Source organism: Mastigoproctus giganteus, chromosome 10 (genome assembly GCF_048544385.1).
Source record: "Mastigoproctus giganteus isolate SK-2022 chromosome 10, ASM4854438v1, whole genome shotgun sequence".
In the NCBI taxonomy this organism is placed as follows: Eukaryota; Metazoa; Arthropoda; class Arachnida; order Uropygi; family Thelyphonidae; genus Mastigoproctus; species Mastigoproctus giganteus.
The window spans coordinates 118,063,265-118,088,857 of NC_143584.1; the positions used below are offsets into that span (position 1 = coordinate 118,063,265).

Genomic DNA, 25,593 nt, shown 5'->3' on the forward strand with positions numbered 1-25,593 from the left:
AGAGAGTGGTAATCAATGGACACTGCTCATCGTGGACTGATGTTATTAGTGGAGTCCCTCAGGGCTCAGTGTTGGGTCCATTATTGTTTTCTGTATTTATAAATGATATTGATGATGGTATATCGGGCTTAATGTCCAAGTTTGCAGACGATACAAAGGTTGGCAGGATTGTCAAGGACACTACTGACACTATGCTGCTGCAACAGGATCTGGAAAGGTTGAGCAGATGGGCTGAGAGGTGGCAAATGAAGTTTAACATTGACAAATGTAAAGTACTACACATGGGAAACAGCAACCCCAGAGCAACGTATCAACTCTGTGGTACAACACTGACAGTGGTAGAGAATGAAAGGGACTTGGGGGTGGTTGTGCAGGCAGATATGAAGTTCTCTGAGCAGTGCAGACGGGCTGCAAGAGTAGCTCATGGAGTATTGTCAATGATATACAGGAATTTTTCCAGCAGGGATAAGGAGGTGATTATTCCATTGTATAAGGCGATGGTCAGACCACACCTAGAGTACTGTATACAGGTCTGGAGGCCTCATTTCAAGAAGGATGTAGAGCTGCTGGAATGAGTACAGAGAAGGGCAACAAGATTAGTGAATGGAACAAAGGGGTGCTCTTATGAAGAAAGGCTTAAGTTTTGCAAATTACAGTGTCTGGAGACTAGGCACCAGCGAGGTGATCTGATAGAGGTGTATAAAGCCTTGAATGGTTTAAGCATGCTCAATGCTGATGCGATTCTTCCTCTAGCTCAGAAAAATCACCTGAGAGGGCATAAATTCAAATTGAGGAAAGACAGATGTAGGATAGACGTGCGGAAATTTGCCTTTAGCCAGCGGGTGGTTGGTTGGTGGAACAGACTTCCATCCCTTGTGGTGGAGGTTGATAGCCTAAATAAGTTTAAGGCTCAGCTGGACAGGTATTTTGAACGAACAGAGGGGTGAAGTGGAAGTGGTTTTTTTTATTTTATTTATTTATTTTTTTTTTGGCTGATGCTGCATAAGCTTGCTTTCTTGCATCAAATGCCTCTACTAATGCTAATGCTAATGCCTCGATAGCATCAGCAAACATTCTTGCACCCTTTCTATTTACGTGTATCCCATCCCTGTAGAAGCAGTCTCTCCCGTTAACAAGTACAGACCAGGCTGAAAAAAATTCTACCCCTTGAGCCTTGCACAATTTTTCCAGGGCCGAATTGATCGACAGAGCTCTCATCATATACTCCCTCCTATCGTGTCTGGGCAGAATTGCAGACACTTTCAAATTCAACCCTAATTCACGGCTTTTTTTCAACAGTGACCTGTACATGTTAAGTAATATGTTAGACTTCAGTTGCTCCATCTCAACCCATGCCTATTTTTCTAGATATTGTTGCAGTAGCATTCCTTGATTACTGTTATTAACTGTCAACGTTTGGGTCATTTAACTCCGGGGGCTCACATCTGGTGAGTATGGGCTTGGCACACCCAGGGTCCTGAGCTGGATATCATCATTCTTCTCTTTCTTGGTGATTCCCTTCTACTTTTGACTCTCTCTCTCTCTCTCTCTCTCTCTCTCTCTCTCTCTCTCTCTCTCTCAGGGTAACTCGGGAACTTTTTTTTTTCCTGGTGCAGCATAAGCCTCAGGCTTCCTTGCACCATATGGCTATTAATAATAATAATAAAAAAAATAATAATCTACAAACTTAGATATTAAGCCTATGCTTCATCAGTATCATTAATGAATTTTGCAAACAACAGTGGGCCTAGCACTGAACCCTGGGAAACTCCACTAATGATATTAGCCCAAGAAGAGCAGTGCCTGTTAACTAACTCTCTGTCTTCTTCCACTCACCCATCCTTTTATTCATAGTAATTACTTGCCTTTAATGCAACACTACTCTAATTTGTACATCAGTGTTTTATGTGCAACAGTATCAAATGCTTTTCTGAAATCTGTGTGAGGTCAAAATAATTTTTTAAATCCAGTTATTTTGTTATTGCATCATAGTATCCAATCAGATTGGTCAGACAAGATTGTCCCTTGCCAAATCCATGCCGCAATTGCTGTATAACTGCATTCTTGTGTAGATGGTCCTGCATTACTTCTTTAACTAGTGACCCCCATTATTTATTTTCCCACTCACCCATCTTTAACTTAATCCGTTGACTTAACTCCTGTTCCTGGAACAGGAGTTAAGTCAACAGATCTGTAATTACTCATGTCAGCACTGTCTCCCCCCCCCCACGAATAGGAGAGATATTTGGACATCTTCAATCTATAGTACCTCTCCTGAATCCATGGATGTCCCCATAATTATGACCAAAGGCCTGCTTGCCTCTTATGGTTCTTCTCTCAAATATAATTGGATAGATCCCATCAGCCGTTGGTGTTATTTAGTCTTTCTCTAATTGTAGACTTCAGTTGGTTATGTTCTGTTGTTTCTCTGTTTTCATCTCTAAAATCTAGTCAAATTTTGAACTAGTTTTGAGAAGTTACATTGAATTGCTTAATAGCACAAGTGAGAATACAAATTCAATGCAGGAAACACATTTTACAAAGAAAAATCATCATACAATCTTGAAATGTTAAGAAAGCAGTGGGAGGGGAATCAAAGGAATGTGAGGAATTACTTATCAGCAGTTGCATTTGTCTCTAAGAATCCATGCAGAGAAGCATGACATTTCTCTGTTTTGGTGCTTTTACTTATTCAGTAAGTAAACTTCACTAATTAGTTAGAACAGCTCTCATAAGTTGAGCTATGTAGGTGATTATATATCACTTGCTTCATCTGGCAGTTTGATGTCAGAGTTTTCATTTAACAAATTTAATTATTGTTTACATTTTTAATCACTGGCACTATTTTTAAGTCATTATCAATGTTTACAGATCTAAATTAGTCCATTTTCCATTGCTTTAATATTCATTGTAATGGTGTCCTTCAAAACTGCTCAAAGACTAGGTATGTCTCTCTAAAATCTAGAAAATTTTAAAATCCAGCATCTTACAATCCCTATATGTTGTTGTTATTTGGTTTTTAGGAGCATTAGCAACTAAGGCCATATTGCTCCCGGATATGCGGTGGTCATTTCCTGACCTTTCCGCATCCTCCGTATTTGGTGGTGACGGGCTCGAACCCCGGTCTAATCAAGAAACGTGCTACGCACTGCTGCTCCTTCTCACCTGGCTACGGAGGCGCCACACACAATCCCTATATCTGTTTAGTTTTAAGAGTGTACTGTAAACTGACTGTGCATTAAATTTTGAATTTGATTTTTATTTAAACATAATTATGATATTACTTTGGCTGGTAATAGGTTCTGTTTAACTGAGAACTCTTTTAATCTCACAGAAGTCTTTGATAGATTCTTGGCTAACATCTTAATTCGATAACACCTTTGATTTGACAAGGTTGGATTTTCTATAAATGTGATTTGAGATGGGGATGGAAAAAGAGGTTTGTTTATATTGTAATGTATCTCTTTATTCGGTTCTACTTGGCACCTTGAAATTAAATATACTTGGTGAGGCATGCAGTAAAGTGTGTTAGTTGTCTGACGGCACCAGGGGTTGCCCCCATCTCCATGTTGTATTCTTTATGAGTGACAGAACTCTGTGGAGGCCAGAGATTTAAAAAGTGTGTGGGGAGTGGTCTGTTGTGTAGCGTTATGTTCTGTTGTTTCTCTGACCATTTAACCGTTGGGCTCCCTATTGGGACCCACCGTTGCCCACGCTTTGCCATGAGGAGGCAGATCAGGCACACAATAGATTATTTAAGTACTCTAGCAGGCTCCACCCCCTAATTTCCAAGAATTTCAGTGGCAAGGCCTAAAAAAAGAAAAAAAAAAAAAAAAAGGGGTGTACATTAGAATTTGGCCAAAAGAGATTTACAAGAAAATGGTAGAATTTAGACGTTGATTAGAATTTGGCAGCATTGTTAAGAGGTGTACTTGGTCAGTTTATTGAAGGGGGAAACTGAAGACTGGGGGAAAACAAATAGAAGAATAGGGATGATAGAGTAGGTATCCCCAAAGAGGTCAGTGGAGATGAACCTCACTAGGCGAAGTAATGGAGGGTAGGCAGGGAAGAGAGGAGACAGAGACTGGTCTCATCCCTCCCCTGCCAGGGGATGGGGTTTTAAAGGGAACCAGATTAGAGTACCAGTTCAGATCACCAATGGCGTGTCGGCAGCAAAGCCGCAGAATGTCTTCATCGGTGATGGTTGTCATATCCAAGTAGTATCGAATCCGGTAGGAAGGTCAAGCTGCCCATCCCACTCCGCGGGTTGGATATGTTAGTTGGCAGTGGGGAACCCACCAGGCAAAGGGGTGGGAGAGAGACATTTACTTCATTATTATTATTTTTTTTTCCACTCACACTCATTCATCTTTTTCTCACACACCAGGGGTGGGGTGCAATGATGTGTATTATAAATTTAAATACTAATTAAAACTAGGGTTTGTATGTACTTAACTGTAGAATTTATGGTTTGTGTTCTTTTTCTCACACACTTACACTTTCATTCATTCTTCTGGCTTTCATTTCATTTATTCAACTCTTGCTTTCTGCACTGCCCTCTCTGGGCACTTCAACTTACTGTTATTCTTCAGTTGTGGGGAAGGCCTAGTCGCAAGTTTTTGTAGGCTACGAGAGAATGCAATGATAGTGTTTGTGTTGTTAGTAAATGTTTGTTAGTATGTTATTTTTAACTTTGTATTCTTTCAGCCAATTACATTTGCTCTTCCACTCATTCCCATTCATCCTCTCTTTCCTTCATGCTAGGTCAGTCTTTCTTTCATCAAAACTGCCATTTATTCCCTTTTACCATAATTTATAGTTCACTCAGTGCCCAGCCTATTCATTAGCATTAGCATAGGCATATGATGCAAGAAAGCAAGCTTATGCAGCATCAGCCAAACAAAAAAAAAAAAAAAACCCACTTCCACTTCACCCCTCTGTTCGTTCAAAATTCTGCCCCCCTTAGTTCGTTCAGAACTGAGGGGGGCAGTTGCCCTCTGAATCACAGCCTTTTAAGATGCGCTGTTTGCTTGATGTTTGCGGAGCAATCGGGTACGGGACATGATACTGCCATGGGTGATGTCCTTGTGTGTTCACGATGCAAGGAGTGCAAGGAAATTAGGCGACAACTCTGCGTTGTTATGGGCCTATATGAGACCTTGAAGGACAGGGTGGATGCCCTCGAAGGAAATAAATTGAGGGCCCATCAAGCTCTCAGCTGCCCACATCAACGCCAGAGCTTGCACTTGGTCATCTTGCAACACAGAGGCAGCCCCCAAGGTAGAATGCGCTGGTCCCACAGGAACTAGTAGTTGTTGGTGACTCTATTGTCAGGGAAACGGGGAACATGCTTTGTAAAAAGGATAGGTGGAACAGGACCAGGGTATGTCTGCCAGGGGCAAAGGTTGATGACGTTGTAGAGCAGATATCATCGTTTAAGGGCACAAAAGGTGATATAGTTGTACACGTTGGCACTAATGATATTAAGAGTAGGAGACCAGCGGAATTACTTAACAAGTACAGGTCACTGTTGAAAAAAAGCCGTGAAGTAGGGTTGAATTTGAAAGTGTCTGCAATTCTGCCCAGACACGATAGGAGGGAGTATATGATGAGAGCCTTGTCGATCAATTCGGCCCTGGAAAGATTGTGCAAGGCTCAAGGGGTAGAATTTTTTTCAGCCTGGAATGTACTTGTTAACAGGAGAGATTGCTTCTACAGGGATGGGATACACTTAAATAGAAAGGGTGCAAGAATATTTGCTGATGCTATCGAGGCAGTGTTAGGTGGGTCGGAAAACTGCTAGCTTGGGGGGGAGACAAAGACTAATGGATTAACAGTAGCCACTAGCAGAGGTGAAAGAGATTCTTGCACTGCTTCTATTGGAATGAGCAGAAGCCTGAAAAACAAGATGCAGGATATTTCAGAGACTGCTGGAAGTCATTGCGGTACAAGTAAACACATGGGTTGTGTTAGGGTAGCTAAGAATAGAAACAGGTGCATGTATACTTGCGTGTACACCAATGCTAAGAGTTTAGTAAATAAATTTGATGAATTTGAGGTATTGCTCAAAACATCAAAGGCAGATATTGTTGGGATATCAGAGACGTGGTGTCACACAGATATAAGGAATGCAGAACTGGAATTTGGGGAGTACAATGTGTATAGAAAGGATAGACAGGACAGGAGGGGAGGAGGGGTTATGCTATTAGTTAAAAAATACATAAAATCCAAGGAAGTGTAACCAGTCGACATTGATGGACAGGGCAGTGTCGAGTCAGTTTGGTGTGACATAAGCATAGGTAAATCAAAATTGAGAGTAGGAGTGTGCTATAGGCCTAATGACTCTGATGAGTATAATAAGATACTGTACAGGGAAATAGAATGGGCCAGTAAATCAGAGAGTCTTATAATGGGGGATTTTAATTTCCCAGATATTGACTGGAATTTGTGGGTTGGTCACTCACTCACTAGCAAGGCTTTTGTGGATTTATTGGATGATTGCTTTCTACACCAGCATGTTCGGGAGGCAACTAGAGGGAGTAATACTCTTGATCTGATTATCAGTAGTGATTCTTCATGCATTAGGAATCTGCAGATAAAGGAACCACTGGGTGGCAGTGATCACTGTGTGCTGAAGTGGGATTTACTCAAGGAGGTAACCACCATCAGAGGTAAAGGGAAGGGTTTTTGCTTTCGTAAAGGCGACTACGATGGTCTAAGACAGTATTTAAATTCTATACAGTAGGACCAACTGATGATGTTACCAACAGCAAATTCAAAATGGGAAGCATTCAAGGAACTAATCTTGGAAGCTGCCAGGCTTTACATACCAACCAAGAAATATTGTTCAAGGTTCAGGCCTAAATGGTTGTCAGATGAACTAATGAGACATATGGCAGAGAAGAAAAATGCATGGGATACATACAAATTAATGGGTGACATGGAAGCCTATGATAGATATAAGTTGGTCTGTAACCAAGTCACAAAGGAGATTAGGCAGGCAAAGGCAGATTATGAGAAATCCTTGGCAAAGGATGCAAAGAAAAACAGAAAAGAGTTCTTTACCTATTTAAACTCAACAAGGAAAGGGATGAATCAGATTGGTCCACTGGATGTTGATGGTTCAACAGTTGAGGATCCAGCTCAGGTGGCTAACAATCTAAACGAGTATTTTGCATCTACATTCACACATGAGGAGTTATTCAGGAAGGGGAATGTCGTAGGTGAAGTAAACATTGGCAGTGAGCTAGATTATTTTCTAATAAATGAGAGGAAAGTGGAGGAGAAATTGTTGAGGATAAACATAAAAAAGGCACCCGGGGTGGATGGGTCTATCCAGTTATATTAAAGGAGGCAGCAAAGGAAGTAAGCAAACCCCTAGCCATAATTATGAGAGCTTCCTTGAACTCAGGGGAGGTACCCATGGACTGGAGATGTGCAAATGTAACCCCAGTTCACAAAGGAGGATCAAAGGCTGACACAAGTAATTATAGACCTGTTAGTTTAACTTCGGTTCCAGGAAAATTAATGGAGTCACTGGTTAAAGACGCACTGCAGGATCATCTGGACAAGAATTCAGTTATAGCTCAGACACAGCATGGTTTTGTTAAGGGCAGGTCTTGTCTGACCAATTTGATTGGATACTATGATGTAGTCACAAAAGAACTGGATGCAGGGAATAACTTTGATATTATATATTTGGATCTTAGAAAGGCTTTTGACACTGTTGCGCATGGAAGACTGCTGCACAAATTGGAGAAGTGTGGCATTGGAGGCAAATTGCTGCTATGGATAAAGGGATGGTTGAGTGGCAGAAGACAGAGAGTGGTAATCAATAGACACTGCTCAACGTGGACTAATGTTATTAGTGGAGTTCCTCAGGGTTCAGTGTTGGGTCCATTGTTGTTTTCGGTATTTATAAATGATATTGATGATGGTGTATCAGGCTTAATGTCCAAGTTTGCAGACGATACCAAGGTTGGCAGGGTTGTTAAGGACACTACTGATACTCTGCTGCTGCAACAGGATCTGGAAAGGTTGAGCAGATGGGCTGAGAGGTGGCAAATGAAGTTTAACATTGACAAATGTAAAGTACTACATATGGGAAACAGTAACCCCAGATCAACGTATCAACTCTGTGGTACTACGCTGACAGTGGTAGAGAATGAAAAGGACCTGGGGGTAATTGTGCAGGCAGATATGAAGTTCTCTGAGCAGTGCAGACGAGCTGCAAGAGTAGCTCATGGTGTCTTGTCAATGATATACAGGAATTTTTCTAGCAGGGACAGGGATGTGATTATTCCCTTGTATAAGGCATTGGTCAGGCCACACCTTGAGTATTGTATACAGGTCTGGAGGCCTCATTTCAAGAAGGATGTAGAGTTGCTGGAACGAGTACAGAGAAGGGCAAGATTAGTGAATGGAACAAAGGGTTGCTCTTACGAAGAAAGGCTTAAGTTTTGCAAATTACAGAGCCTGGAGACTAGGCATCGGCGAGGTGATCTGATAGAGGTGTATAAGGCTTTGAATGGCTTGAGCATGCTCAATGCCGATGGGATTCTTCCTTTTGCTCAGAATAATCACCTGAGAGGGCATAAATTCAAATTGAGGAAGGACGGATGTCGGATAGATGTGCGGAAATTTGCCTTTAGCCAGCGGGCAGTTAGTTTGTGGAATAGACTCCCATCGCTTGTTGTTGAAGTTGATAGCCTAAACAAATTTAAGGCTCAGCTGGACAGGTATTTTGAACGAACGGAGGGGTGAAATGGGAGTAGTGGTTGTTTTTTTTTTTTTTTTTTTGGCTGATGCTGAATAAAGCTTGCTTTCTTACATCATATGCCTCTACTAATGCTAATGCTAATTATATGTACCTTCATAATATGACTATGCTTGACCATATGCTTGCATTTCACTATGTACATAGACAGTACATAGTAAAATGCAAGCATATGGCATCGAAATGAAAATAAGAAACAATTTAATATTAAATGTAATATTTATTAGAAATTTGAAACAAATCTTTCAAACTAGTGCCTTTGCTAGCTAAAAAAACGTATCCCGCCAGTGCTATCACCAGTTTTGCTAAAGTGTTGATAAAGGAGTTTTGCCTTTTCACGAATGATGAGTGAACTTAATGGAATTTTATTTTGAGTTCGGTCTTCTATCCACAGATTTAAAGCGTTTTCCATTTTTTCTAATTTAACATCATGAGTTACAGAGCAAATTTTTGAAGCAATTAGCGCGTTTTCACAGACACAATGGCGAATTTTTTCTTCTGATTTCTTGATTGATCTTACCCTTGACTCATTGATTTTATAATGTTTTGCCACTGAGAAGACACTTTCACCATTAGAAATTTTATCTAATAAGTCAATTTTATTCGCCAATGTCATCACCTTCTTTGATAATTTCACATTCACATTTCCCTCGTTATTCGTAGCCATATTTTTGTACGGGTTAGAAAGAACTTGTCCAAATAAAGTCACTTTCTTCCGTTAACATACTCGAAAAGTCTGTTTTACACTGCAAAATGGTAGATTTATCAATTTTGTAAGCATATCAATTTATAAATTGATAAATTTATTCAATTTTAAAAGCATATAAATTAAAAACAAACGACGAAACCTTCCATGGCAAGCGCATAACACATACGAACAAGGATTAGCGAGAAACATCCACGCTCGCGATTTTGTCACCCCTCTCCCTCCACCCACTGAGCGCTGTTTTGACCGGGAAAGATAATTTTAGCCACGCCCATGTTTTTTTATTCTGGAAAATGTTCAAGGCATTTTAAAAATCATATTTGTTTTAGGTTTCATTTTATGTTAAATCAGCGACCGCGAATACGCGAAACCGCGAATACAGATACCGCGAATAGCAGGGGTTTACTGTACTCAAGGTGTGGCCTGACCATTGCCTTATACAAGGGAATAATCACCTTCTTATCCCTGCTAGAAAAATTCCTATATGTCATTGACAAGACACCATGAGCTACTCTTGCAGCCTGTGCACTGCTCAGAAAACTTCATATCTTCCTGCACAATTACCCCAGGTCCTTTTTGTTCTCTACCACTGTCAGTGTAGTACCACAGGGTTGATACGTTACTCTGGGGTTAGTGTTTCCCATATGTAGTACTTCACATTTGTCGATGTTAAACTTCATTTGCCACCTCTCAGCCCATCTGCTCAACCTTTCCAGATCCTGTTGCAGCAGCATACTCTCAGTAATGTCCTTAACAACCCTGCCAACCTTTGTATCGTCTGCAAACTTGGACATTAAGCTTGATATACCATCATCAATATTATTTATAAATACAGAAAACAACAATGGACCCAACACTGAACCCTGAGGGACTCTACTAATAACATTATTCCACGATGAGCAGTGTCCCTTGATTACCACTCTCTGTCTTCTCCCCCTCAACCATCCCTTTATCCATAGCAGCAATTTGTCTCCAGTGCCACACTGCTCCAATTTGTGCAGCAGTCTTCCATGTGCAACAGTATCAAAAGCCTTTCTAAGATCCAAATATATAATATCAAAGTTATTCCCTGCATACAGTTCTTTTGTGACTGCATCATAGTATCCAATTAAATTGGTCAGGCAAGACTTTCCCTTAACAAAACCATACTGTGTCCGAGCTATAACTGAAGTCTGGTCTAGATGATCCTGCAGTGCTTCTTTAACCAGTGCCTCCATTAATTTTCTTGGAACAGAAGTTAAACTCACAGGTCTATAATTACTTGTGTCAGCCTTTGATCCTCCTTTGTGAATTGGGGTCACATTTGTACATCTCCAGTTTATGGGTGCCATAGACTGGAGACTCCAGTCAATGTTGCAAAGAGTCCAGGGCCATACCCCACTTAGGTGGTTTTGGGCTAACAATTGCCACACATGGCAGAAACCTTTTGGTAATCAGACTGCTGGTTTCCTGCTCTCACTTTGTTTGCCATAGCTCATGGAGCTCTGTGGCTATTCTTTTGTTTTCAGCATTGAAGGTGTTGGTTGTATCAAGGGCTATCCCCAGAGATTCTGTGGGTATGCCCTTTTTAAATCTATAATACAAGCCTCTTTTGGCTACTTCCAGATAAAATGAAAGAGCTCCGGCCAGCAACTGTAGCGCAGGTGCTCTTACTGTGCAACATGCTCTTGTAATAGTGAGAAGTATTGTATTGATTCTAATTTATTCCTATTTCTTACTATGGCCGAGCGGGTGAACCATGCACCGACTCCATAGGTGATAACAGGTAGGAACATTGCACGGTATATGATTGCCAGGGTCTTTCTTTTGCGTCCCCAGTCTGCTCGACTGTTCCTGGCAATCATACCTGCATAATTACTCACTTTCTTCGCCAAGTAGATCAGATGGGGGTAAAAAGTTAATTTTGAATCAAAGACCACTCCAAGATATTTTAGTTCTGTTACCATTTTTATAGTGGTTGTGTTAATTTTGATTTGTGGACGTCTTCTTATGTCCAAATTGCCTTTTAGAAGTATTTTGGTTTTTTCTAGTGATATTTTGAGCATGTGCATTTGTGCCCACTCCTGCAACTGCAAGAGGGCAGCATTTGATCTTTGCTCTACAACCACTTGCGTGTTACCTTTTACAAGGAAAATCATATCATCTGCAAAGACCAGGCTTCCTACAGGGCCCAGATCCAAGGCCAGAAATTCATCCAGAACAATGTTCCAGAAGAAAGGGCCAAGGATTGAACCCTGCAGGCAGCCTTTATTCACAGGGCTGTCAATTCCTGGAACCTTGTGTGTACTGAGACACTTCTGTCTGTAAGGTAGCTGTTTATTTCCTTATGGAAGTTTTGTAGGGCATTTGCCTGGCGGAGTCTCCTAAGGACACTAGGCCACCAGAGTGAGTTAAATGCCCCAGCAAAGTCAATGGAGATTTCCAGCATATATTTCTCCTCTGAGTTTTTAACTGTTGTCAGTAGGTGGTGCATGGCATCCTCCGTAGAATTGCCCTGCTTAAAACCATACTGATTGTTGCAATGTAAACCTGCTTCCGTGTAGTATTGAGCTAATCTACAATGTATTCATATATTTTCCCTAGTACAGGCAGTAGGGCTATTGGTCTATATGATTTGGGATCAGTAGGGGGTTTTTCGGTGTTTTTGAGAATTAATCTTAACACAGCTTTTTTTCCATATTTTTGGGAATATATCTTCTGTCATACAGTTATTATATAGTGCTATTAATTTGATAATCTCAATCTCTAAGAGGTCAAAACCTGGGAATTTATTTTTTTTGGTTTTAAATAATGCTATTTCTAAGTCTTGTATAGTAAACAGAGGTTTAATATTGGCATTCTCATATTCAGTATTTTCTTTTATAATGTCTAGCTGGGTGGGGGAATGTTCCTCAGTTTCAGTCTGAATAATACTCTCTAGGATGTTATTTACAGAATCTGCCCAACCCAGGGTTGGGGTTCCATCTGGTTTTATAGTAGTTTCCAAGACTCTTGGCAGCTTGTTGATCACTATTCTGTAGACAACTCCCCAAGGGTTATTGTTTCCAGTGGTTCCCCACCAAGTGCCTCCAGCATTCCTTTTTCTTGTCTGTTATGAGGACTGTATATTGATTCCTGAGAGTTCTATAAGAATCTCTCAGTGCATCCACCTCATTTTTTGGCCAAGATGTTCTGGCTCTTTGAAAATTTCTCCTTGTCTGGTGCACCCTTCTCCTGAGTATAGTCAGTTCAGGGCACCACCAGGGGACTGCCTGCTTCCTCGGCTTTTTCCGTGGGATAGACAGGTTTGCTGTTTTTGTTAAAATGTTTGTCATAGTCAGTGCTTGCTCGTCCGGGCTACAGTTGCCCGATCTAGACCACACATTTTCCTGTTTTTGCAGCTCAGCTGCTGTATGTTCTGCAAAAATCTACCAGTTTGCCTTTTTGAGGTTATACCTTTTGGTATCCAACAAGGAGTGTTGGGTTATTTGTAATTGCCTGTTTAGTTTGAAGGTGATGGCTCTATGATCTGATGTGGACCAGGCTGGCTGGACACACCAGTCTGTAATTTTATAGGCTATTGAATTGGTGGCAAGAGTGACATCAGTGTCACTCTCCCACATGCTACTGCTAAAAGTTGTCAAGTTATTAGGTTGATTTATCACTTGAAAGGGTGAGGTGGCTATAAAAGGCATGCAGTAGTGAAAACAGCAAATTCTTCATCCCTTCTCCATAGTATTTGTGAATGCACCCACCCATGTTAATTAAAATTCATATAGTGGCAGCTAAGGGGGCCCAAAAACTATCACTATATTATTTATTGGTTTCATGATGCTGATTGGTGGATGGAGCAGTGTTATTAAGAGTGAGTGGCATGTCTTTCTTGCATACATTGGCATAGTATAAAATCGAGTTATTTTATTCACACCTCAGTTAATTAACAAGATAATTTATTTCTTTTTTTCCACCTTTATTTGTTAAGTTCAAAAAGAACATTTCACAGGGAATCTAGAAATGTTGCCAACTAAGTTAAGGAGAGTTTGAGTTGGAGTAAGGTACATGGATGTAGTCTGTTCTAATTTCTGTAACTACAGGGTGATTCACTACCAGTGCGACAAACTTGCAGGAGGTGTAGGGGGCACAAAGACGAATGGGAATCACATAGCATTGCAGAGTCCGAAATGCCTTCGTCATGCGGTAGAGGATGTTGAACGGGAGGTCGCGTGAACAGCGATCCCGCTGGAAGTCAGTATTTGCAAACCGTTTCTGTCGAAGAAACCAAGTAGCAAAAGTCCTCCGGAGTGGATAATTCGCAGGCTCCAATGATTGGACGTGTTGCAGATGGTATGAACTCATTTGGTTTGTTGACAGTATCCTCCATACAGTGGATTGGGAAATACCCAATCGTTGGCCTATCGCTTGTACTCGGATTGCCTTCTGCAAGATGTAGGACATTCTCCTCATTGTCTGGCGTCCTCGTCGTTCGCTCTCGATTCATGGTACCTCTCGTGAAACAACCAGTCTCGCGTAACCTTCTGTGCACACGTACTAAAATCGTATGATGAGGAGCACGCCTGTGCGTGAAACTTTCCTGGTACAAGTGCAGAGCAGCGCGCCCGTTACAGTCTGCAGCTCCATACGCAAGGTGCATGTCGGCCAGTTCAACATTTGAATACTCGTCCATCCTACTGCCTCGGGAACCGGTTCGCAAATGCTGACTTCCAGCGGGATCGCTGTTCACGCGACCTCCCGTTCAACGTCCTCTACTGCATGACGAAGGCATTTCGGACCCTGCAATGCCATGTGATTCTGATTCGTCTTTGTGCCCCCTACACCTACTGCAAGTTTGTCGCACTGGTAGTGAATCACCCTGTATATATTTAGCACAATAAATTCTACTTAATCATATGATTTATTAGTATTTTATTCTTTTTAAAAATATTTCTTCAAATAAATATATTCTATCATTGTTTTTTTTTATAGGTAAAGATGCATATTGATGCAAACACTAATAGACTGGTCCCATTTTTTCCATTTGGTCAATTCATTCATTCCCCTGATCCCCATGAGGAAATTCAATTAGATAATACCTATAAGTATACTTTGCTGATACCAGCTGGTTTAGACAGTGGAGAGAAGCATACAGGTATTAAGACTGAAAAAGTCACAGAAGATATTTCTTTACAGTATGAATCAGGAGTTGATGAAACTATATCAGTGCCTTTAGAAGAGGATGACATAAAATCACATATCACAAAATATACTGGAATACAGGAAGACACAGAAAGTGATTCGAAAGCGTTAGCTGCTGAAAATCAGCAAATGAATATGTTAGAAATTTCAACAGAAAGTAAGCATATACAAACTGTCCAAGAAAAAGATATTTCTGACACAGAAACTAGTACTGATTCAAAGAATATTGATGTGAAAGGTGACAGCAGTGCCCTAAACCAATCTCTTTTGGAACAGGAAGTACAAAACTCTGAAAGTGTAATGCTGTATCCACCTGTTGAAGAGATAGACATGTTTGATGGATCTTCCCTGCCTTGGTGGAAAGATGAAAAATATGTAATTGGTTTGCTGACTAATCAAACAAGAAAAATTCGTGTAGTAAACACCACAATTTCACAAGAAGTTACTTTAGAGGTGAGTTACTGCTATGGATCTTATTATGATTATTTTATAACCTACACTGAACCAGCTTAGTTATCGAATAATCAAGTCTCAGACCAAAGCAAATACGATTGTTTTAAGTTTGGATCTGTTTGCCAGTAATGAGCTATTAATAAAATTGAACCACATCTTTTTTTAAAAAAAATACTTGTTGGTTTTTCCAGTTTTCTTATGTGACAGAATCATATTTTTTCATATTTTTATATTACATATAGGGAAAGTGCCAATTCTACAAGACTCACAGAAACTTGGATTTGTTGCCAATAATCTGATAATGAAATTGAGTTGTAGGTTTTTTTTACCCTCCACAGTTTGCACCTAAATGGAACAGATATGCTCACATGGCATTTTTTAGACACCAACAGTCCCTCATTTTTTTTTTTTCCATTATAAAAACTGGAGTTTTATTTTTTTTTGCTGAATTACGAACAGTATTCTATTAATTCATCAATATCAGTGTTCTGAAAAGGGCAGGTCTTCAGGTGCTCACATCTGGTGAGTATGGGCTTGGCAAACCCAGGGTCCTGAGCTGGATATCATCATTCTTCTCTTTCTTGGTGATTCCTTTCTACTTCTCTCTCTCTCTCTCTCTCTCTCTCAGGGTAACTCAGGAATTTTTTTTTTTTTTTTTGGTTGGTGCAGCATAAGCCTCAGGCTTCCTTGTTACCATGTGGCTAATAATAATAAACAACCACTTCACCATATTTCCTTATTATCAGCACTCCTCTTCATCTATCCATATTCACAATCTCTTAATTCATTTCTTATTTTTAAAAAACTGTAAGAATTCACAATGTACAAATGATTTTGTTAAGTTTGCTGGTCTGTGAAAAACTTGTCAAACTGAAAAGGGTCCTTATTGTCACTAAAATTTGATAAACACTGCACAACTCCATTCTTCCAAATTGAACTATTTTTCTCTTGTTCTCCCAGTTTCACAAATCACTTGGAACTCACTGACTCTCTCCAGGTCAACTTTCTAACAGTGAGTATATTTTATTGTTCACAACTGCAGTTGGCTTCAGTTTACTGGTTACATGGACCCAGCTAGAAAAGATGCTGAAGCTTTTGATGAGGCTTATTGCAATTACTAATGAGTTTGCATAGCTTGTTCATTTAACTACCAGACAATCCTAACCACACACCCAACACGCTTGATCTGTCACCAACAGCCCTTTAGTGTGCACAGTGACATTATTCGTGTAGGGATGAAATCCTTTTTTTCTGCATTCTACCCTAGAATCTCATTCTCTGTCTTGGTTTTTTAATAAATGTGCTAACTCTGTTCAAGATAAGAAAAGAGCACATCACAGTTGTTTTGTATCCAAATCTACAGGTTCATTTTCTGTGTACATTAAAGCTTGCAACAACTGAAAAACAGTTATTAATCAATCCACGCATGATTTTCAATAGTGTAAGGGTAGAAAGTTGCTTCTTATCCATCCAAATGGGAATCGAAAATTCTGGTCTTTTACCAAAGCTATTGTCAGAAACCTCTGTCCATCTGTACTCCCCGTTACAATCTGATGGTTCTACTGCATCCTCAGCTAAAGATAAAGCTAGCTTACTAGCATTCTACTTTTCTTCTAACTTTTGTATTGAATCTTGGTCAGTCACTTGCTACTATACTGAATAAACTCCATTCAGTGCCTCTTTGGTCTTCTAACAGGATGTCAGAAGAATACTGAACAATATTGATTTCAAGAAAGCTCCTCTAAGTCCAGATAGCATTTCTGCATTTCTTCTATAACCTGTGCTCTGAGTTTGCTCCTTTCTTTATTAACTGCCATCCCATTGGTCTTACTCTATTTTTTTCAGATTAAAGGAGAAATCTATGGAACCGCCAATGCTTGAAACTATTCTGAAAGATTCCATTTTCATTTTTTTTTTTTTTTTTATGTGAACCCCAAACACGAGAGATATTAGAACCTATAGTACTTATTACCATGCTTGGGTTGGAGGTTGAGAAGACGAAAGAAGATATTTGTTGACAATGGACTTGAACTTCTGTAGATTGTAATTTTCAGGAAATACATATGAAGGAAGGTTATTCCAGAAACCGGCAGTTGAATGAATAAATGAGGAAGCTGAAAAGTTGGTTCTGTGGGTTTGAAGTTGGACAGTAAATGGATGTTGGCTGGTAGAGGCACGTGTTCGGACTGTTTTGAAAGAGAGAGCAGGAATTATAGAAGCCAATTCAGAAGAACAGTGCCCATGGAAGTATCTGTAGAAGAGGCATGCAGTAGAAACAGTACGTCTATGAGAAAGCGAGTGGAGAGACTCTGTTAGAGATGAATCATTAATTAACCTAACTGCCCTCTTCTGAATGGAATCAAGAAGCCTGAGAGAGGTTTTGGGGGCACCACCCCAGATATGGGAACAATATTCCATGGCAGGGCGGATTTGTGATTTCTACAGAGTGAGCAGCTGTTTGGAAGAAAAGTAACGCCAAAAAGTAAAAGAGAAAACCAAATTTTTTAGATGCAGAGGAAGTAATATTTGTAATGTGCTTGTGCCAAGAGAGATATATCATTTTGCCTAGAAATCGGAGTGTCCCTAAAGATAAGCATAGGAGCAGAAGAATCCTTTTTGCAAGATATAAGACAAGACTGAGTTTTAGAAGGGTTGAAATCAACTAAGTTGTCTTTGCCCCACTGGAGAATTACCTGAAGATCGGCATTTAAGGAATTGGTAGCAGATTTTCGAGAAGTTGAAGCTGATTGAGCAGAACAAGGTTTCTCAAAATGGAAAGTGGAATGCAATGTGCTATCATCGGCAAAACTATGGATAGGATTGCCAGTCAATGGAAGAAGGTCATTAATATACAAGCGGAAAAGAGTGGGGGAAAGAACTAAACCTTGGGGGACACCGGCATAAGTGGAGAAGTTAGAAGACAGAGAGCCATCTATCATCACCCTCAGTGAGCGATCAGAGAGAAAACTGGATAACCAATTACAAATACAGTTGGCAAACCATAAGATGGAAGCTTGTTTAGAAGACCTTTATGCCAAACACGATCAAAAGCCTTTGAGATGTCAAGAGCAACTACTTGTGTTTCACCAAACCTTTCCATTGAATTAGTCCATAAATGGGTAACATAAGCCAGAATATCACCAGTGGATCAACACTGACGGAATCCATACTGGTGATCGTTGATCAGACGGAAGGTTTCTAGGTAGTTTAAGAGTTGGCGGTTAATTGATTTCTCCATTACTTTAGAAAGAGTAGAAGTAATTGCAATGGGACGATAATTGGATGGGAGGGATTTGTCACCCTTTTTAGGAACTGGCTGGATATGAGCAAATTTCCAAGAAGAAGGAAAAACACCTTTGGAATAAGAAAGTGAAAAAAGGCGGCAAAGAACAGGAGTAAGTTCAGGAACACAGGTTTTGAGAACAAGTGGAGAAATACCATCAGGACCTGGAGCTTTCTTAGCATCAAGATTCATCAAAATCCTTTTGATATCCTTTTGACGGAAGATCACAGGAGGCATTGAATGGAGCATGTTGGGAATGGTGGGAGGTGTTTTACCAAGATCATTAATACATGAGCTGGAAGAAAAATAGGATGCTAGCAGGTCAGCTTTATCCTTGGCTGAAGTGGCAACAGAACCATCTGGTTTGGACAGAGGTGGGAGCAAAGATGGGCAAAAGTTGCGGCCAATAGCTTTGGCAAGAGACCAGAATGCTCGGCTACCATTAGGGCAAGAAGCAAGTTTTCTACTCTTAGCCTGTTCAAACTCGAGTTTGGACTGATTAATAACTGCTTTACAATTGTTGCGAGCTTTGGTGTAAGCAGAAAATGAAACTGAAGAATTAGAAACAAGCCAATTATGATATGCAACATTCTTCTCTTGAACAACCTTAGCACATTTATTGGAAAATCAAGGTTTAGATAAAGGACGAGAGTGTGGGATAAAGGATTCCATTCCTGCAAGAATAATTTCACTGACACGTTCTGAGCAAACGTTGACATCAGAAGTTTTGAAACAGTAATCCGACCAAGGAAAAGAAGAAAAGAAGTCTTGCAGGTCATCCCATTTTGCATTCTTGTAATGCCAAACAACACGAGGTTGGGAATAGCCATGAGATAAAGGTTCCATTGGAGAAGAGACAATCACCAAGTTGTGATCTGAAGTGCCTAAAGGACCTCTCACTTCAACCGTGTACTTAGAAGGGCTGTTTGTGAGAAAAAGATCAAGTGTATTGGCTGTACGATTAGGATTGTCCGGTATTCTTGTAGGTAAATGAACAGTCTGTGCTAGGTCATTAGTAATTGACCAAAGAAGATCAAAGAGAGGAGATTCCAAATTGCCAAGTCTCTGACAGGGAATATGCACAAGTACCACCTTTGAGGTGAAAGGAATCACACAGCGAAAAATTTGGGCATCTGAGACGATAACTCAGATTCTGTTAGAAAAAGAACATGGGGTTTGGCAGACTGCAAGTGGAAATGGACATCGTTGAGATTAGAATTGAGACAATGTATATTTGTGAAATGAATTAGGAAGTGCTTGGGAGGTTTAGATCTTTTCGCAGATAAGCTTGCTCTATTAGTTTGACAATTCATGGTGTATTCAATAGTAAGAAAAAGTGGGTGGGACATGTATGAAGTAATGAAATTTTTGGATATGGCGTACACGTGGTAAGAATATACCCAGATCCTTGACCTAACGTGGCCTCGAGAATGCCCCCCGCATACACACTACTTGGACTCCCTCCAGTCACTATCTTGCAGAGTAGAGGTAGCAAGATTATACACTAGCTGATTGGTAAGCCGCCTAGAGAGTTACTAATAGGTTCGGTTCGGTGTACTAACTAGCGGCCAGCCTGTGAACACCGTTTTAGAGTTGTACCCTCGAAATGTAAGGAATATTGGATCTCGCCACGACGTTCATCATAACCTCAAACGTCATCAATCATACTGCATGATGAAAGGGAAGGGTTGACCGGAACTTAGCTCTAGAGACTAAACATGGGTTTCACCACTTCAAGCCTCCAATAAGTAAAGTGGTGGTATTTCACCGGTTGATGAGAGTCATCTACCACCTAGTACTGCCTGGTAACATAGAGGGGTGGTGTTCCTCCGTGTGGTGTGGGCGCCACACCTCGACCCCTGCTTACGTTGGTTCACACCTGGGTGGTCACCCACCATGTACTTGTGCATGGAAGTTATACCCAGGATTACTACAGTCCCACCATCGTGAAGGTGCAAGCAGAGGATTTGGCTGTCACAGACCATCCGGACTTCGCAGAAATTGGGTCCACTTGACTTGAGTGTCACCCGAATATCAGTTCCATCAGCGTTTTAGACTCCCAGGTAGCAAGTACAGCTTGTCTGGCATATCTGAGAGAATGTCTGTGACAACCTCAAGGACCAAGAATGTCTGTGACAACCTCAAGGAATTTGATCTATGATTGCCATATTGCTAATCATAGATCGTCCACTGGTGAAATTAGCATTAGTAGAGGCATATGATGCAAGAAAGCAAGCTTATGCAGCATCAGCCAAAAACAAAGCCTTCCTATTTCACTCATCCATTCACTCCAAATGTTTGTCTAGTATGCCTTGAATTTATTTAAGCTGTCAACTTCTACAATGACAGATGAGAGTTTATTCCAGCAATCAACCACCCTCTGGGTAAAAGGAAGTTTCTGCACATCTATTTTCTACAACTGTCTACCCCCCCCCCCCCAGGCGATTAATCAGGGCAAGAGGAAGAATCTCATCAGCACTGACTTGCTCAGACCATTCGAGGCCTTATACACATCAACCAGATCACCTTGCAGGTGCCTAGTCTCGAGACACTTTAATTTGCAAAACTTAAACCTTTCTTCATAAGAACAACCCTTTGTTCCATTCACTAATCTTGTTGCCCTTCTCTGTACTCATTCCAGCAGCACTACATCGTTCCTAAAATGAGAACTCCAGACCTGTATACAGTACTCAAGGTGTGGCCTGACCATTGTCTTATACAAGGGGATAATCACCTCCTTATCCCTGCTAGAAAAATTCCTGTATATCATTGACAAGACACCATAAGCTACTCTTGCAACCATCTGCACTGCTCAGAAAACTTCATATCTGCCTGCACAATTACCCACAGGTCCTTTTCGTTCTCTACCACTGTCAGTGTAGTACCACAAAGTTGATACATTATTCTGGGGTTATTGCTTCCCATATGTAGTACTTTACATTTGTCAGTATAAACTTCATTTGCCACCTCTCAGCCCATCTGCTCAACTTTTCTAGATCCTGTTGCCGCAGCGTACTGTCATTAGTGTCCTGAACAAACCTGCTAACTTTCGTATTTTGTATTGTCTGCAAACTTGGACATTAAGCTTGATATAGCATCATCAATATCATTTATAAATACAGAAAACCACGATGGACCCAACACTGAACCCTGAGGGACACCACTAATAACATAAGTCCATGATGAGCAGTGTCCATTGATTACAACTCTGTCTTCTCCCACTCAACCATCCCTTTATCCATAGCAGCAATTTGCCTCCAATGCCACACTGCTCCAATTTATTCAGCAGTCTTCCATGTGCAACAGTATCAAAAGCCTTTCTAAGATCCAAATATATGGTATCAAAGTTATTCCCTGTATCCAGTTCCTTTGTGACGACATCATAGTATCCAATCAAATTGGTCCGGCAAGGCTTCCCCATATCAAAACCATGCTGTGTCTGAGCTATAACTGAAGTCTTGTCTAGATGATCCTGCAGTGCTTCTTTAACCAGTGCCTCCATTAATTTTCCAGGAACAGAAGTTAAACTAACAGGTCTATAATTACTTGTGTCGCCCTTTGATCCTGCTTTGTTAATTGGGGTCACATTTGCACATCTCCAGTCCATTGATACTTCCCCTGAGTCCAAGGAAGCTCTCATAATTATGGCTAAGGGTTTGCTTACTTCCTTTGCTGCCTCCTTTAATATAACTGGATAGATCCCATCCACCCCAGTTGCCTTTCTTGTATTTATCTTCAACAATTTCTCCTCCACTTTACTCTCAGTTATTACAAGATTCTCTAGCTTACTGCCAGAGTTGAATACACCTCTGGCATTCCTCTCGCTGAATAACTCCTCATGTGTGAATGTCGATGCAATATATTCATTCAGTTTGTTAGCTACCTGAGCAGGATCAGCAACAGTTGACCCATCGATTTCAAGTGGACCAATCTGATTCATCCCCTTCCTTCTAGAGTTTACATAAGTAAAGAACTCTTTGCTGTTTTTCTTTGCATCCCTTGCCAAAGATTTCTCGTAATCTGCCTTCGCCTGCCTAACCTCCTTTGTTACTTGGTTACAGATCAACTTGTAGCTATCATAGGCTTCTGTGTCACGTGTTAATTTGTATGTATCTCATGCATTTTTCTTCTCTGCCCTATGTCTCATTAGTTCATCTGACATCCACTTAGGCTTAAACCTTGAAAAATATTTCTTAGTTGGTATGTAAAGCCTAGTAGCTTCCAAGATAAGTTCTTTGAATGCTTCCCATTTTGAATTTGCTGTTGGTAACATCATCAGTTGGTCCCACTGTATAGAATTTAAATACTGTCTCAGTCCATCGTAGTCACCTTTACGAAAGCAATAACCCTTCCCTTTACCCCTAATGGTAGTTACCTCTGAGTAAATCCCACTTCAGCACAGTGTGATCACTGCCACCTAGTGGTTCATTTACCTGCAGATTCTTAATGCATGAAGAATCACTACTGATAATCAAGTCAAGAGTATTACTCCCTCTAGTTTTTTTTTTTTATGAAAACCCCAAACACGAAAAGTATCAAAACCTATAGTACTTAGTACCGTGCATGGGTTGAAGGAGAAGTATGTGGGGAGGGGGATGCCGGAAACTTTGCTCTAGAGACTAAACATGGGTTTCACCACTTTAAGCCTCCAATAAGCAAAGTGGTGGTATTTTACCGGTTGATGAAAATCATCTACCACCTTAAGTTGCCTCCCGAACATGCTGATGTAGAAAACAATCATCCAATAAATCCACAAAAGCCTTGCTAGTGTGTGAGTGACCAGCCCCCAAATTCCAGTCAATATCTGGGAAATTAAAATTCCCCATTATAAGACTCTCTGATTTACTGGCCCACTCTATTTCCCTGTACAGTTTCTTATTATACTCATCAGAGTCATTAGGCCTATAGCACATTCCTACTCTCAATTTTGATCTGCCAATGCTTATGTCACACCAAACTGACTGGACACTGCACTGTCCAGCAATGTCGACTGGCTTCACTTCCTTGGATTTTATGTATTTCTTAACTAATAGCATAACCCCTCCTCCCTTCCTATCCTGTCTATCCTTTCTGTAGACATTGTACTCCCCAAATTCCAGTTCTGCATTCCTTATATCTGTGTGACACCACGTCTCCGAAATCCCCACAATATCTGCCTTTGATGTTTTGAGCAATACCTCAAATTCATCAAATTTATTTACTGAACTCCTAGCATTGGTGTACACACAAGTATACATGCACCTGTTCTTTTTCTTAGCTACACTAACACAACCTATGTGTTTATTTGTACCCCATTGATTCCCAGCAGTCTCTGAAATATCCTGCATCTTATTTTCCAGGCTGCGGCTCATTCCAATAGAAGCAGTGCAAGAATCACTTTCACCTCTGCCAGTGGCTGTTGTTAATTTATTAGTCCTTGTATTAGTCCCAATCTAGCAGTTTTCCGACCCACCTAACACTGCCTCGATAGCATCAGCAAATATTCTTGCACCCTTTCTATTTAAGTGTATCCTAACCCTGTAGAAGCAGTCTCTCCTGTGGACTACATTTACAACTAGCAAACTGTTCTTCACATGAACATCAATTAGTGTCCCTCACAATTCTTGTTGCCCCTCTTTAAAGGACTCTCAATTGTAAACATAAAGGAACAATGAAATTTTTTTCCCTATTTGTGAAAGGTCCCTGTATCTCATAGATAGGACACTTTATGCTTTCCTAGCTGCCATGTTTACAGTGGATCGAAAATTTCAATTTCATGTCTGATTGAATCATAAACCCCAGGGACTCACATCTGGTGAGTATAGGCTTTGCACACCCAAGGTCCTGAGCTGGATATCATCATTCTTCTCTTTCTTGGTGATTTCCTTCAACTTCTGACTCTCTCTCTCTCTCTCTCTCTCTCTCTCTCTCTCTCTCTCTCTCTCAAGGTAATTCAGAAATTTTTTTTTTTTTTTTCTTTTGGCTGGTGCTGCATAAGCCTCAGGCTTCCTTGCACCATATGGCTAATAATAATAATAACCCCAAGTCTTTCTCATCCCAAACCATTTTTATCTCCACTCTACCCTGGATATCATCATTCTTCTCTTTCTTGGTGATTTCCTTCAACTTCTGACTCTCTCTCTCTCTCTCAAGGTAATTCAGAATTTTTTTTTTTTCTTTTGGCTGGTGCAGCATAAGCCTCAGGCTTCCTTGCACCATATGGCTAATAATAATAATAACCCCAAGTCTTTCTCATCCCAAACCATTTTTATCTCCACTCTACCCTAGCTTATAAGTAACTCTTCTTGGATTTATTTTCCCTAGGTGCAAACCTTACATTTAAAAGTATTTAACTTCATTTGTTCTTTTTCAGAACATGTGCAAATGATCTAAGTCAGTTTTGAAGCAAAATAACCTGGTTTTTCTGATTGTTTACTACCATTCAAACTTTTAAATCATGGCATCATCCCTGTATTAAAAAAGATAAGAAACAGATCTGGTTTAAAAATTAATCCTTGAGGGAATTCGTTTGCTACATTGGGTAATGGCAAATGATGCAAGAAAGCAAGCTTATATAGCATCAGCCAAAAAAAAAAAAAACACACGGTTCACCCATCTGTACCCTCCAAGAATTTCTCTAGTTCTCCCTTGAATTTATTCAACTCATCCACTTCCATAACAACAGATGGAAGCCTGTTCTAACAATCAACCACCTGATGGCTGAAGGCAAACTTCTGCACATCTATCTTACAACCATCCTTCCTCAACCTGAATTTATGTCCCCTCATGTACGTAGTCCCAGCAAGCAAAAGAATACCATTAATATTCAGCTTATTCAATCGATTCAATACTTAAACACTTCAATCAGATCTCAGCGCAGGTGCCTGGTCTTGTGATGCTGAAATTTGCAGAACTAAAGCCTTTCTTGGTAAGAGCACCCTTTTGTTCCCTTCACCAATCTGGTTGCCCTTCTCTGCACCCCTTCTAGTAGATCTACATCCTTCCTAAAGTGCAGCCTCCAGACCTGTATACAGTACTGAAGATGTGGCCTAACCATGGCCTTATACAAAGGGATAATTTCCTCCCTATCCGTGCTAGCAAAGTTTGTGTATATAATTGACAAAACCCCATGAGTTGTCATGGCTGTTGTTGTTGTTGTTATTTGGTTTTTAGGAGCATTAGCAACTAAGGCCATATTGCTCCGGGATATGCGGTGGTCATTCC

The 25,593-nt window shown here is 40.5% G+C and overlaps 1 protein-coding gene across 1 annotated transcript in view; it reads left to right on the forward strand.

Annotated features, from left to right (window-relative positions):
• Positions 1–25,593, forward strand: part of LOC150079250 (uncharacterized) — a 180,275-nt gene that overhangs the window by 142,551 nt on the left and 12,131 nt on the right. The window contains exon 3 of the mRNA XM_090383001.1: positions 14,445–15,107. Within this exon, the coding sequence (XP_090239127.1) occupies positions 14,445–15,107 (663 nt within the window). The remainder of the gene's footprint in view (positions 1–14,444; positions 15,108–25,593) is intronic.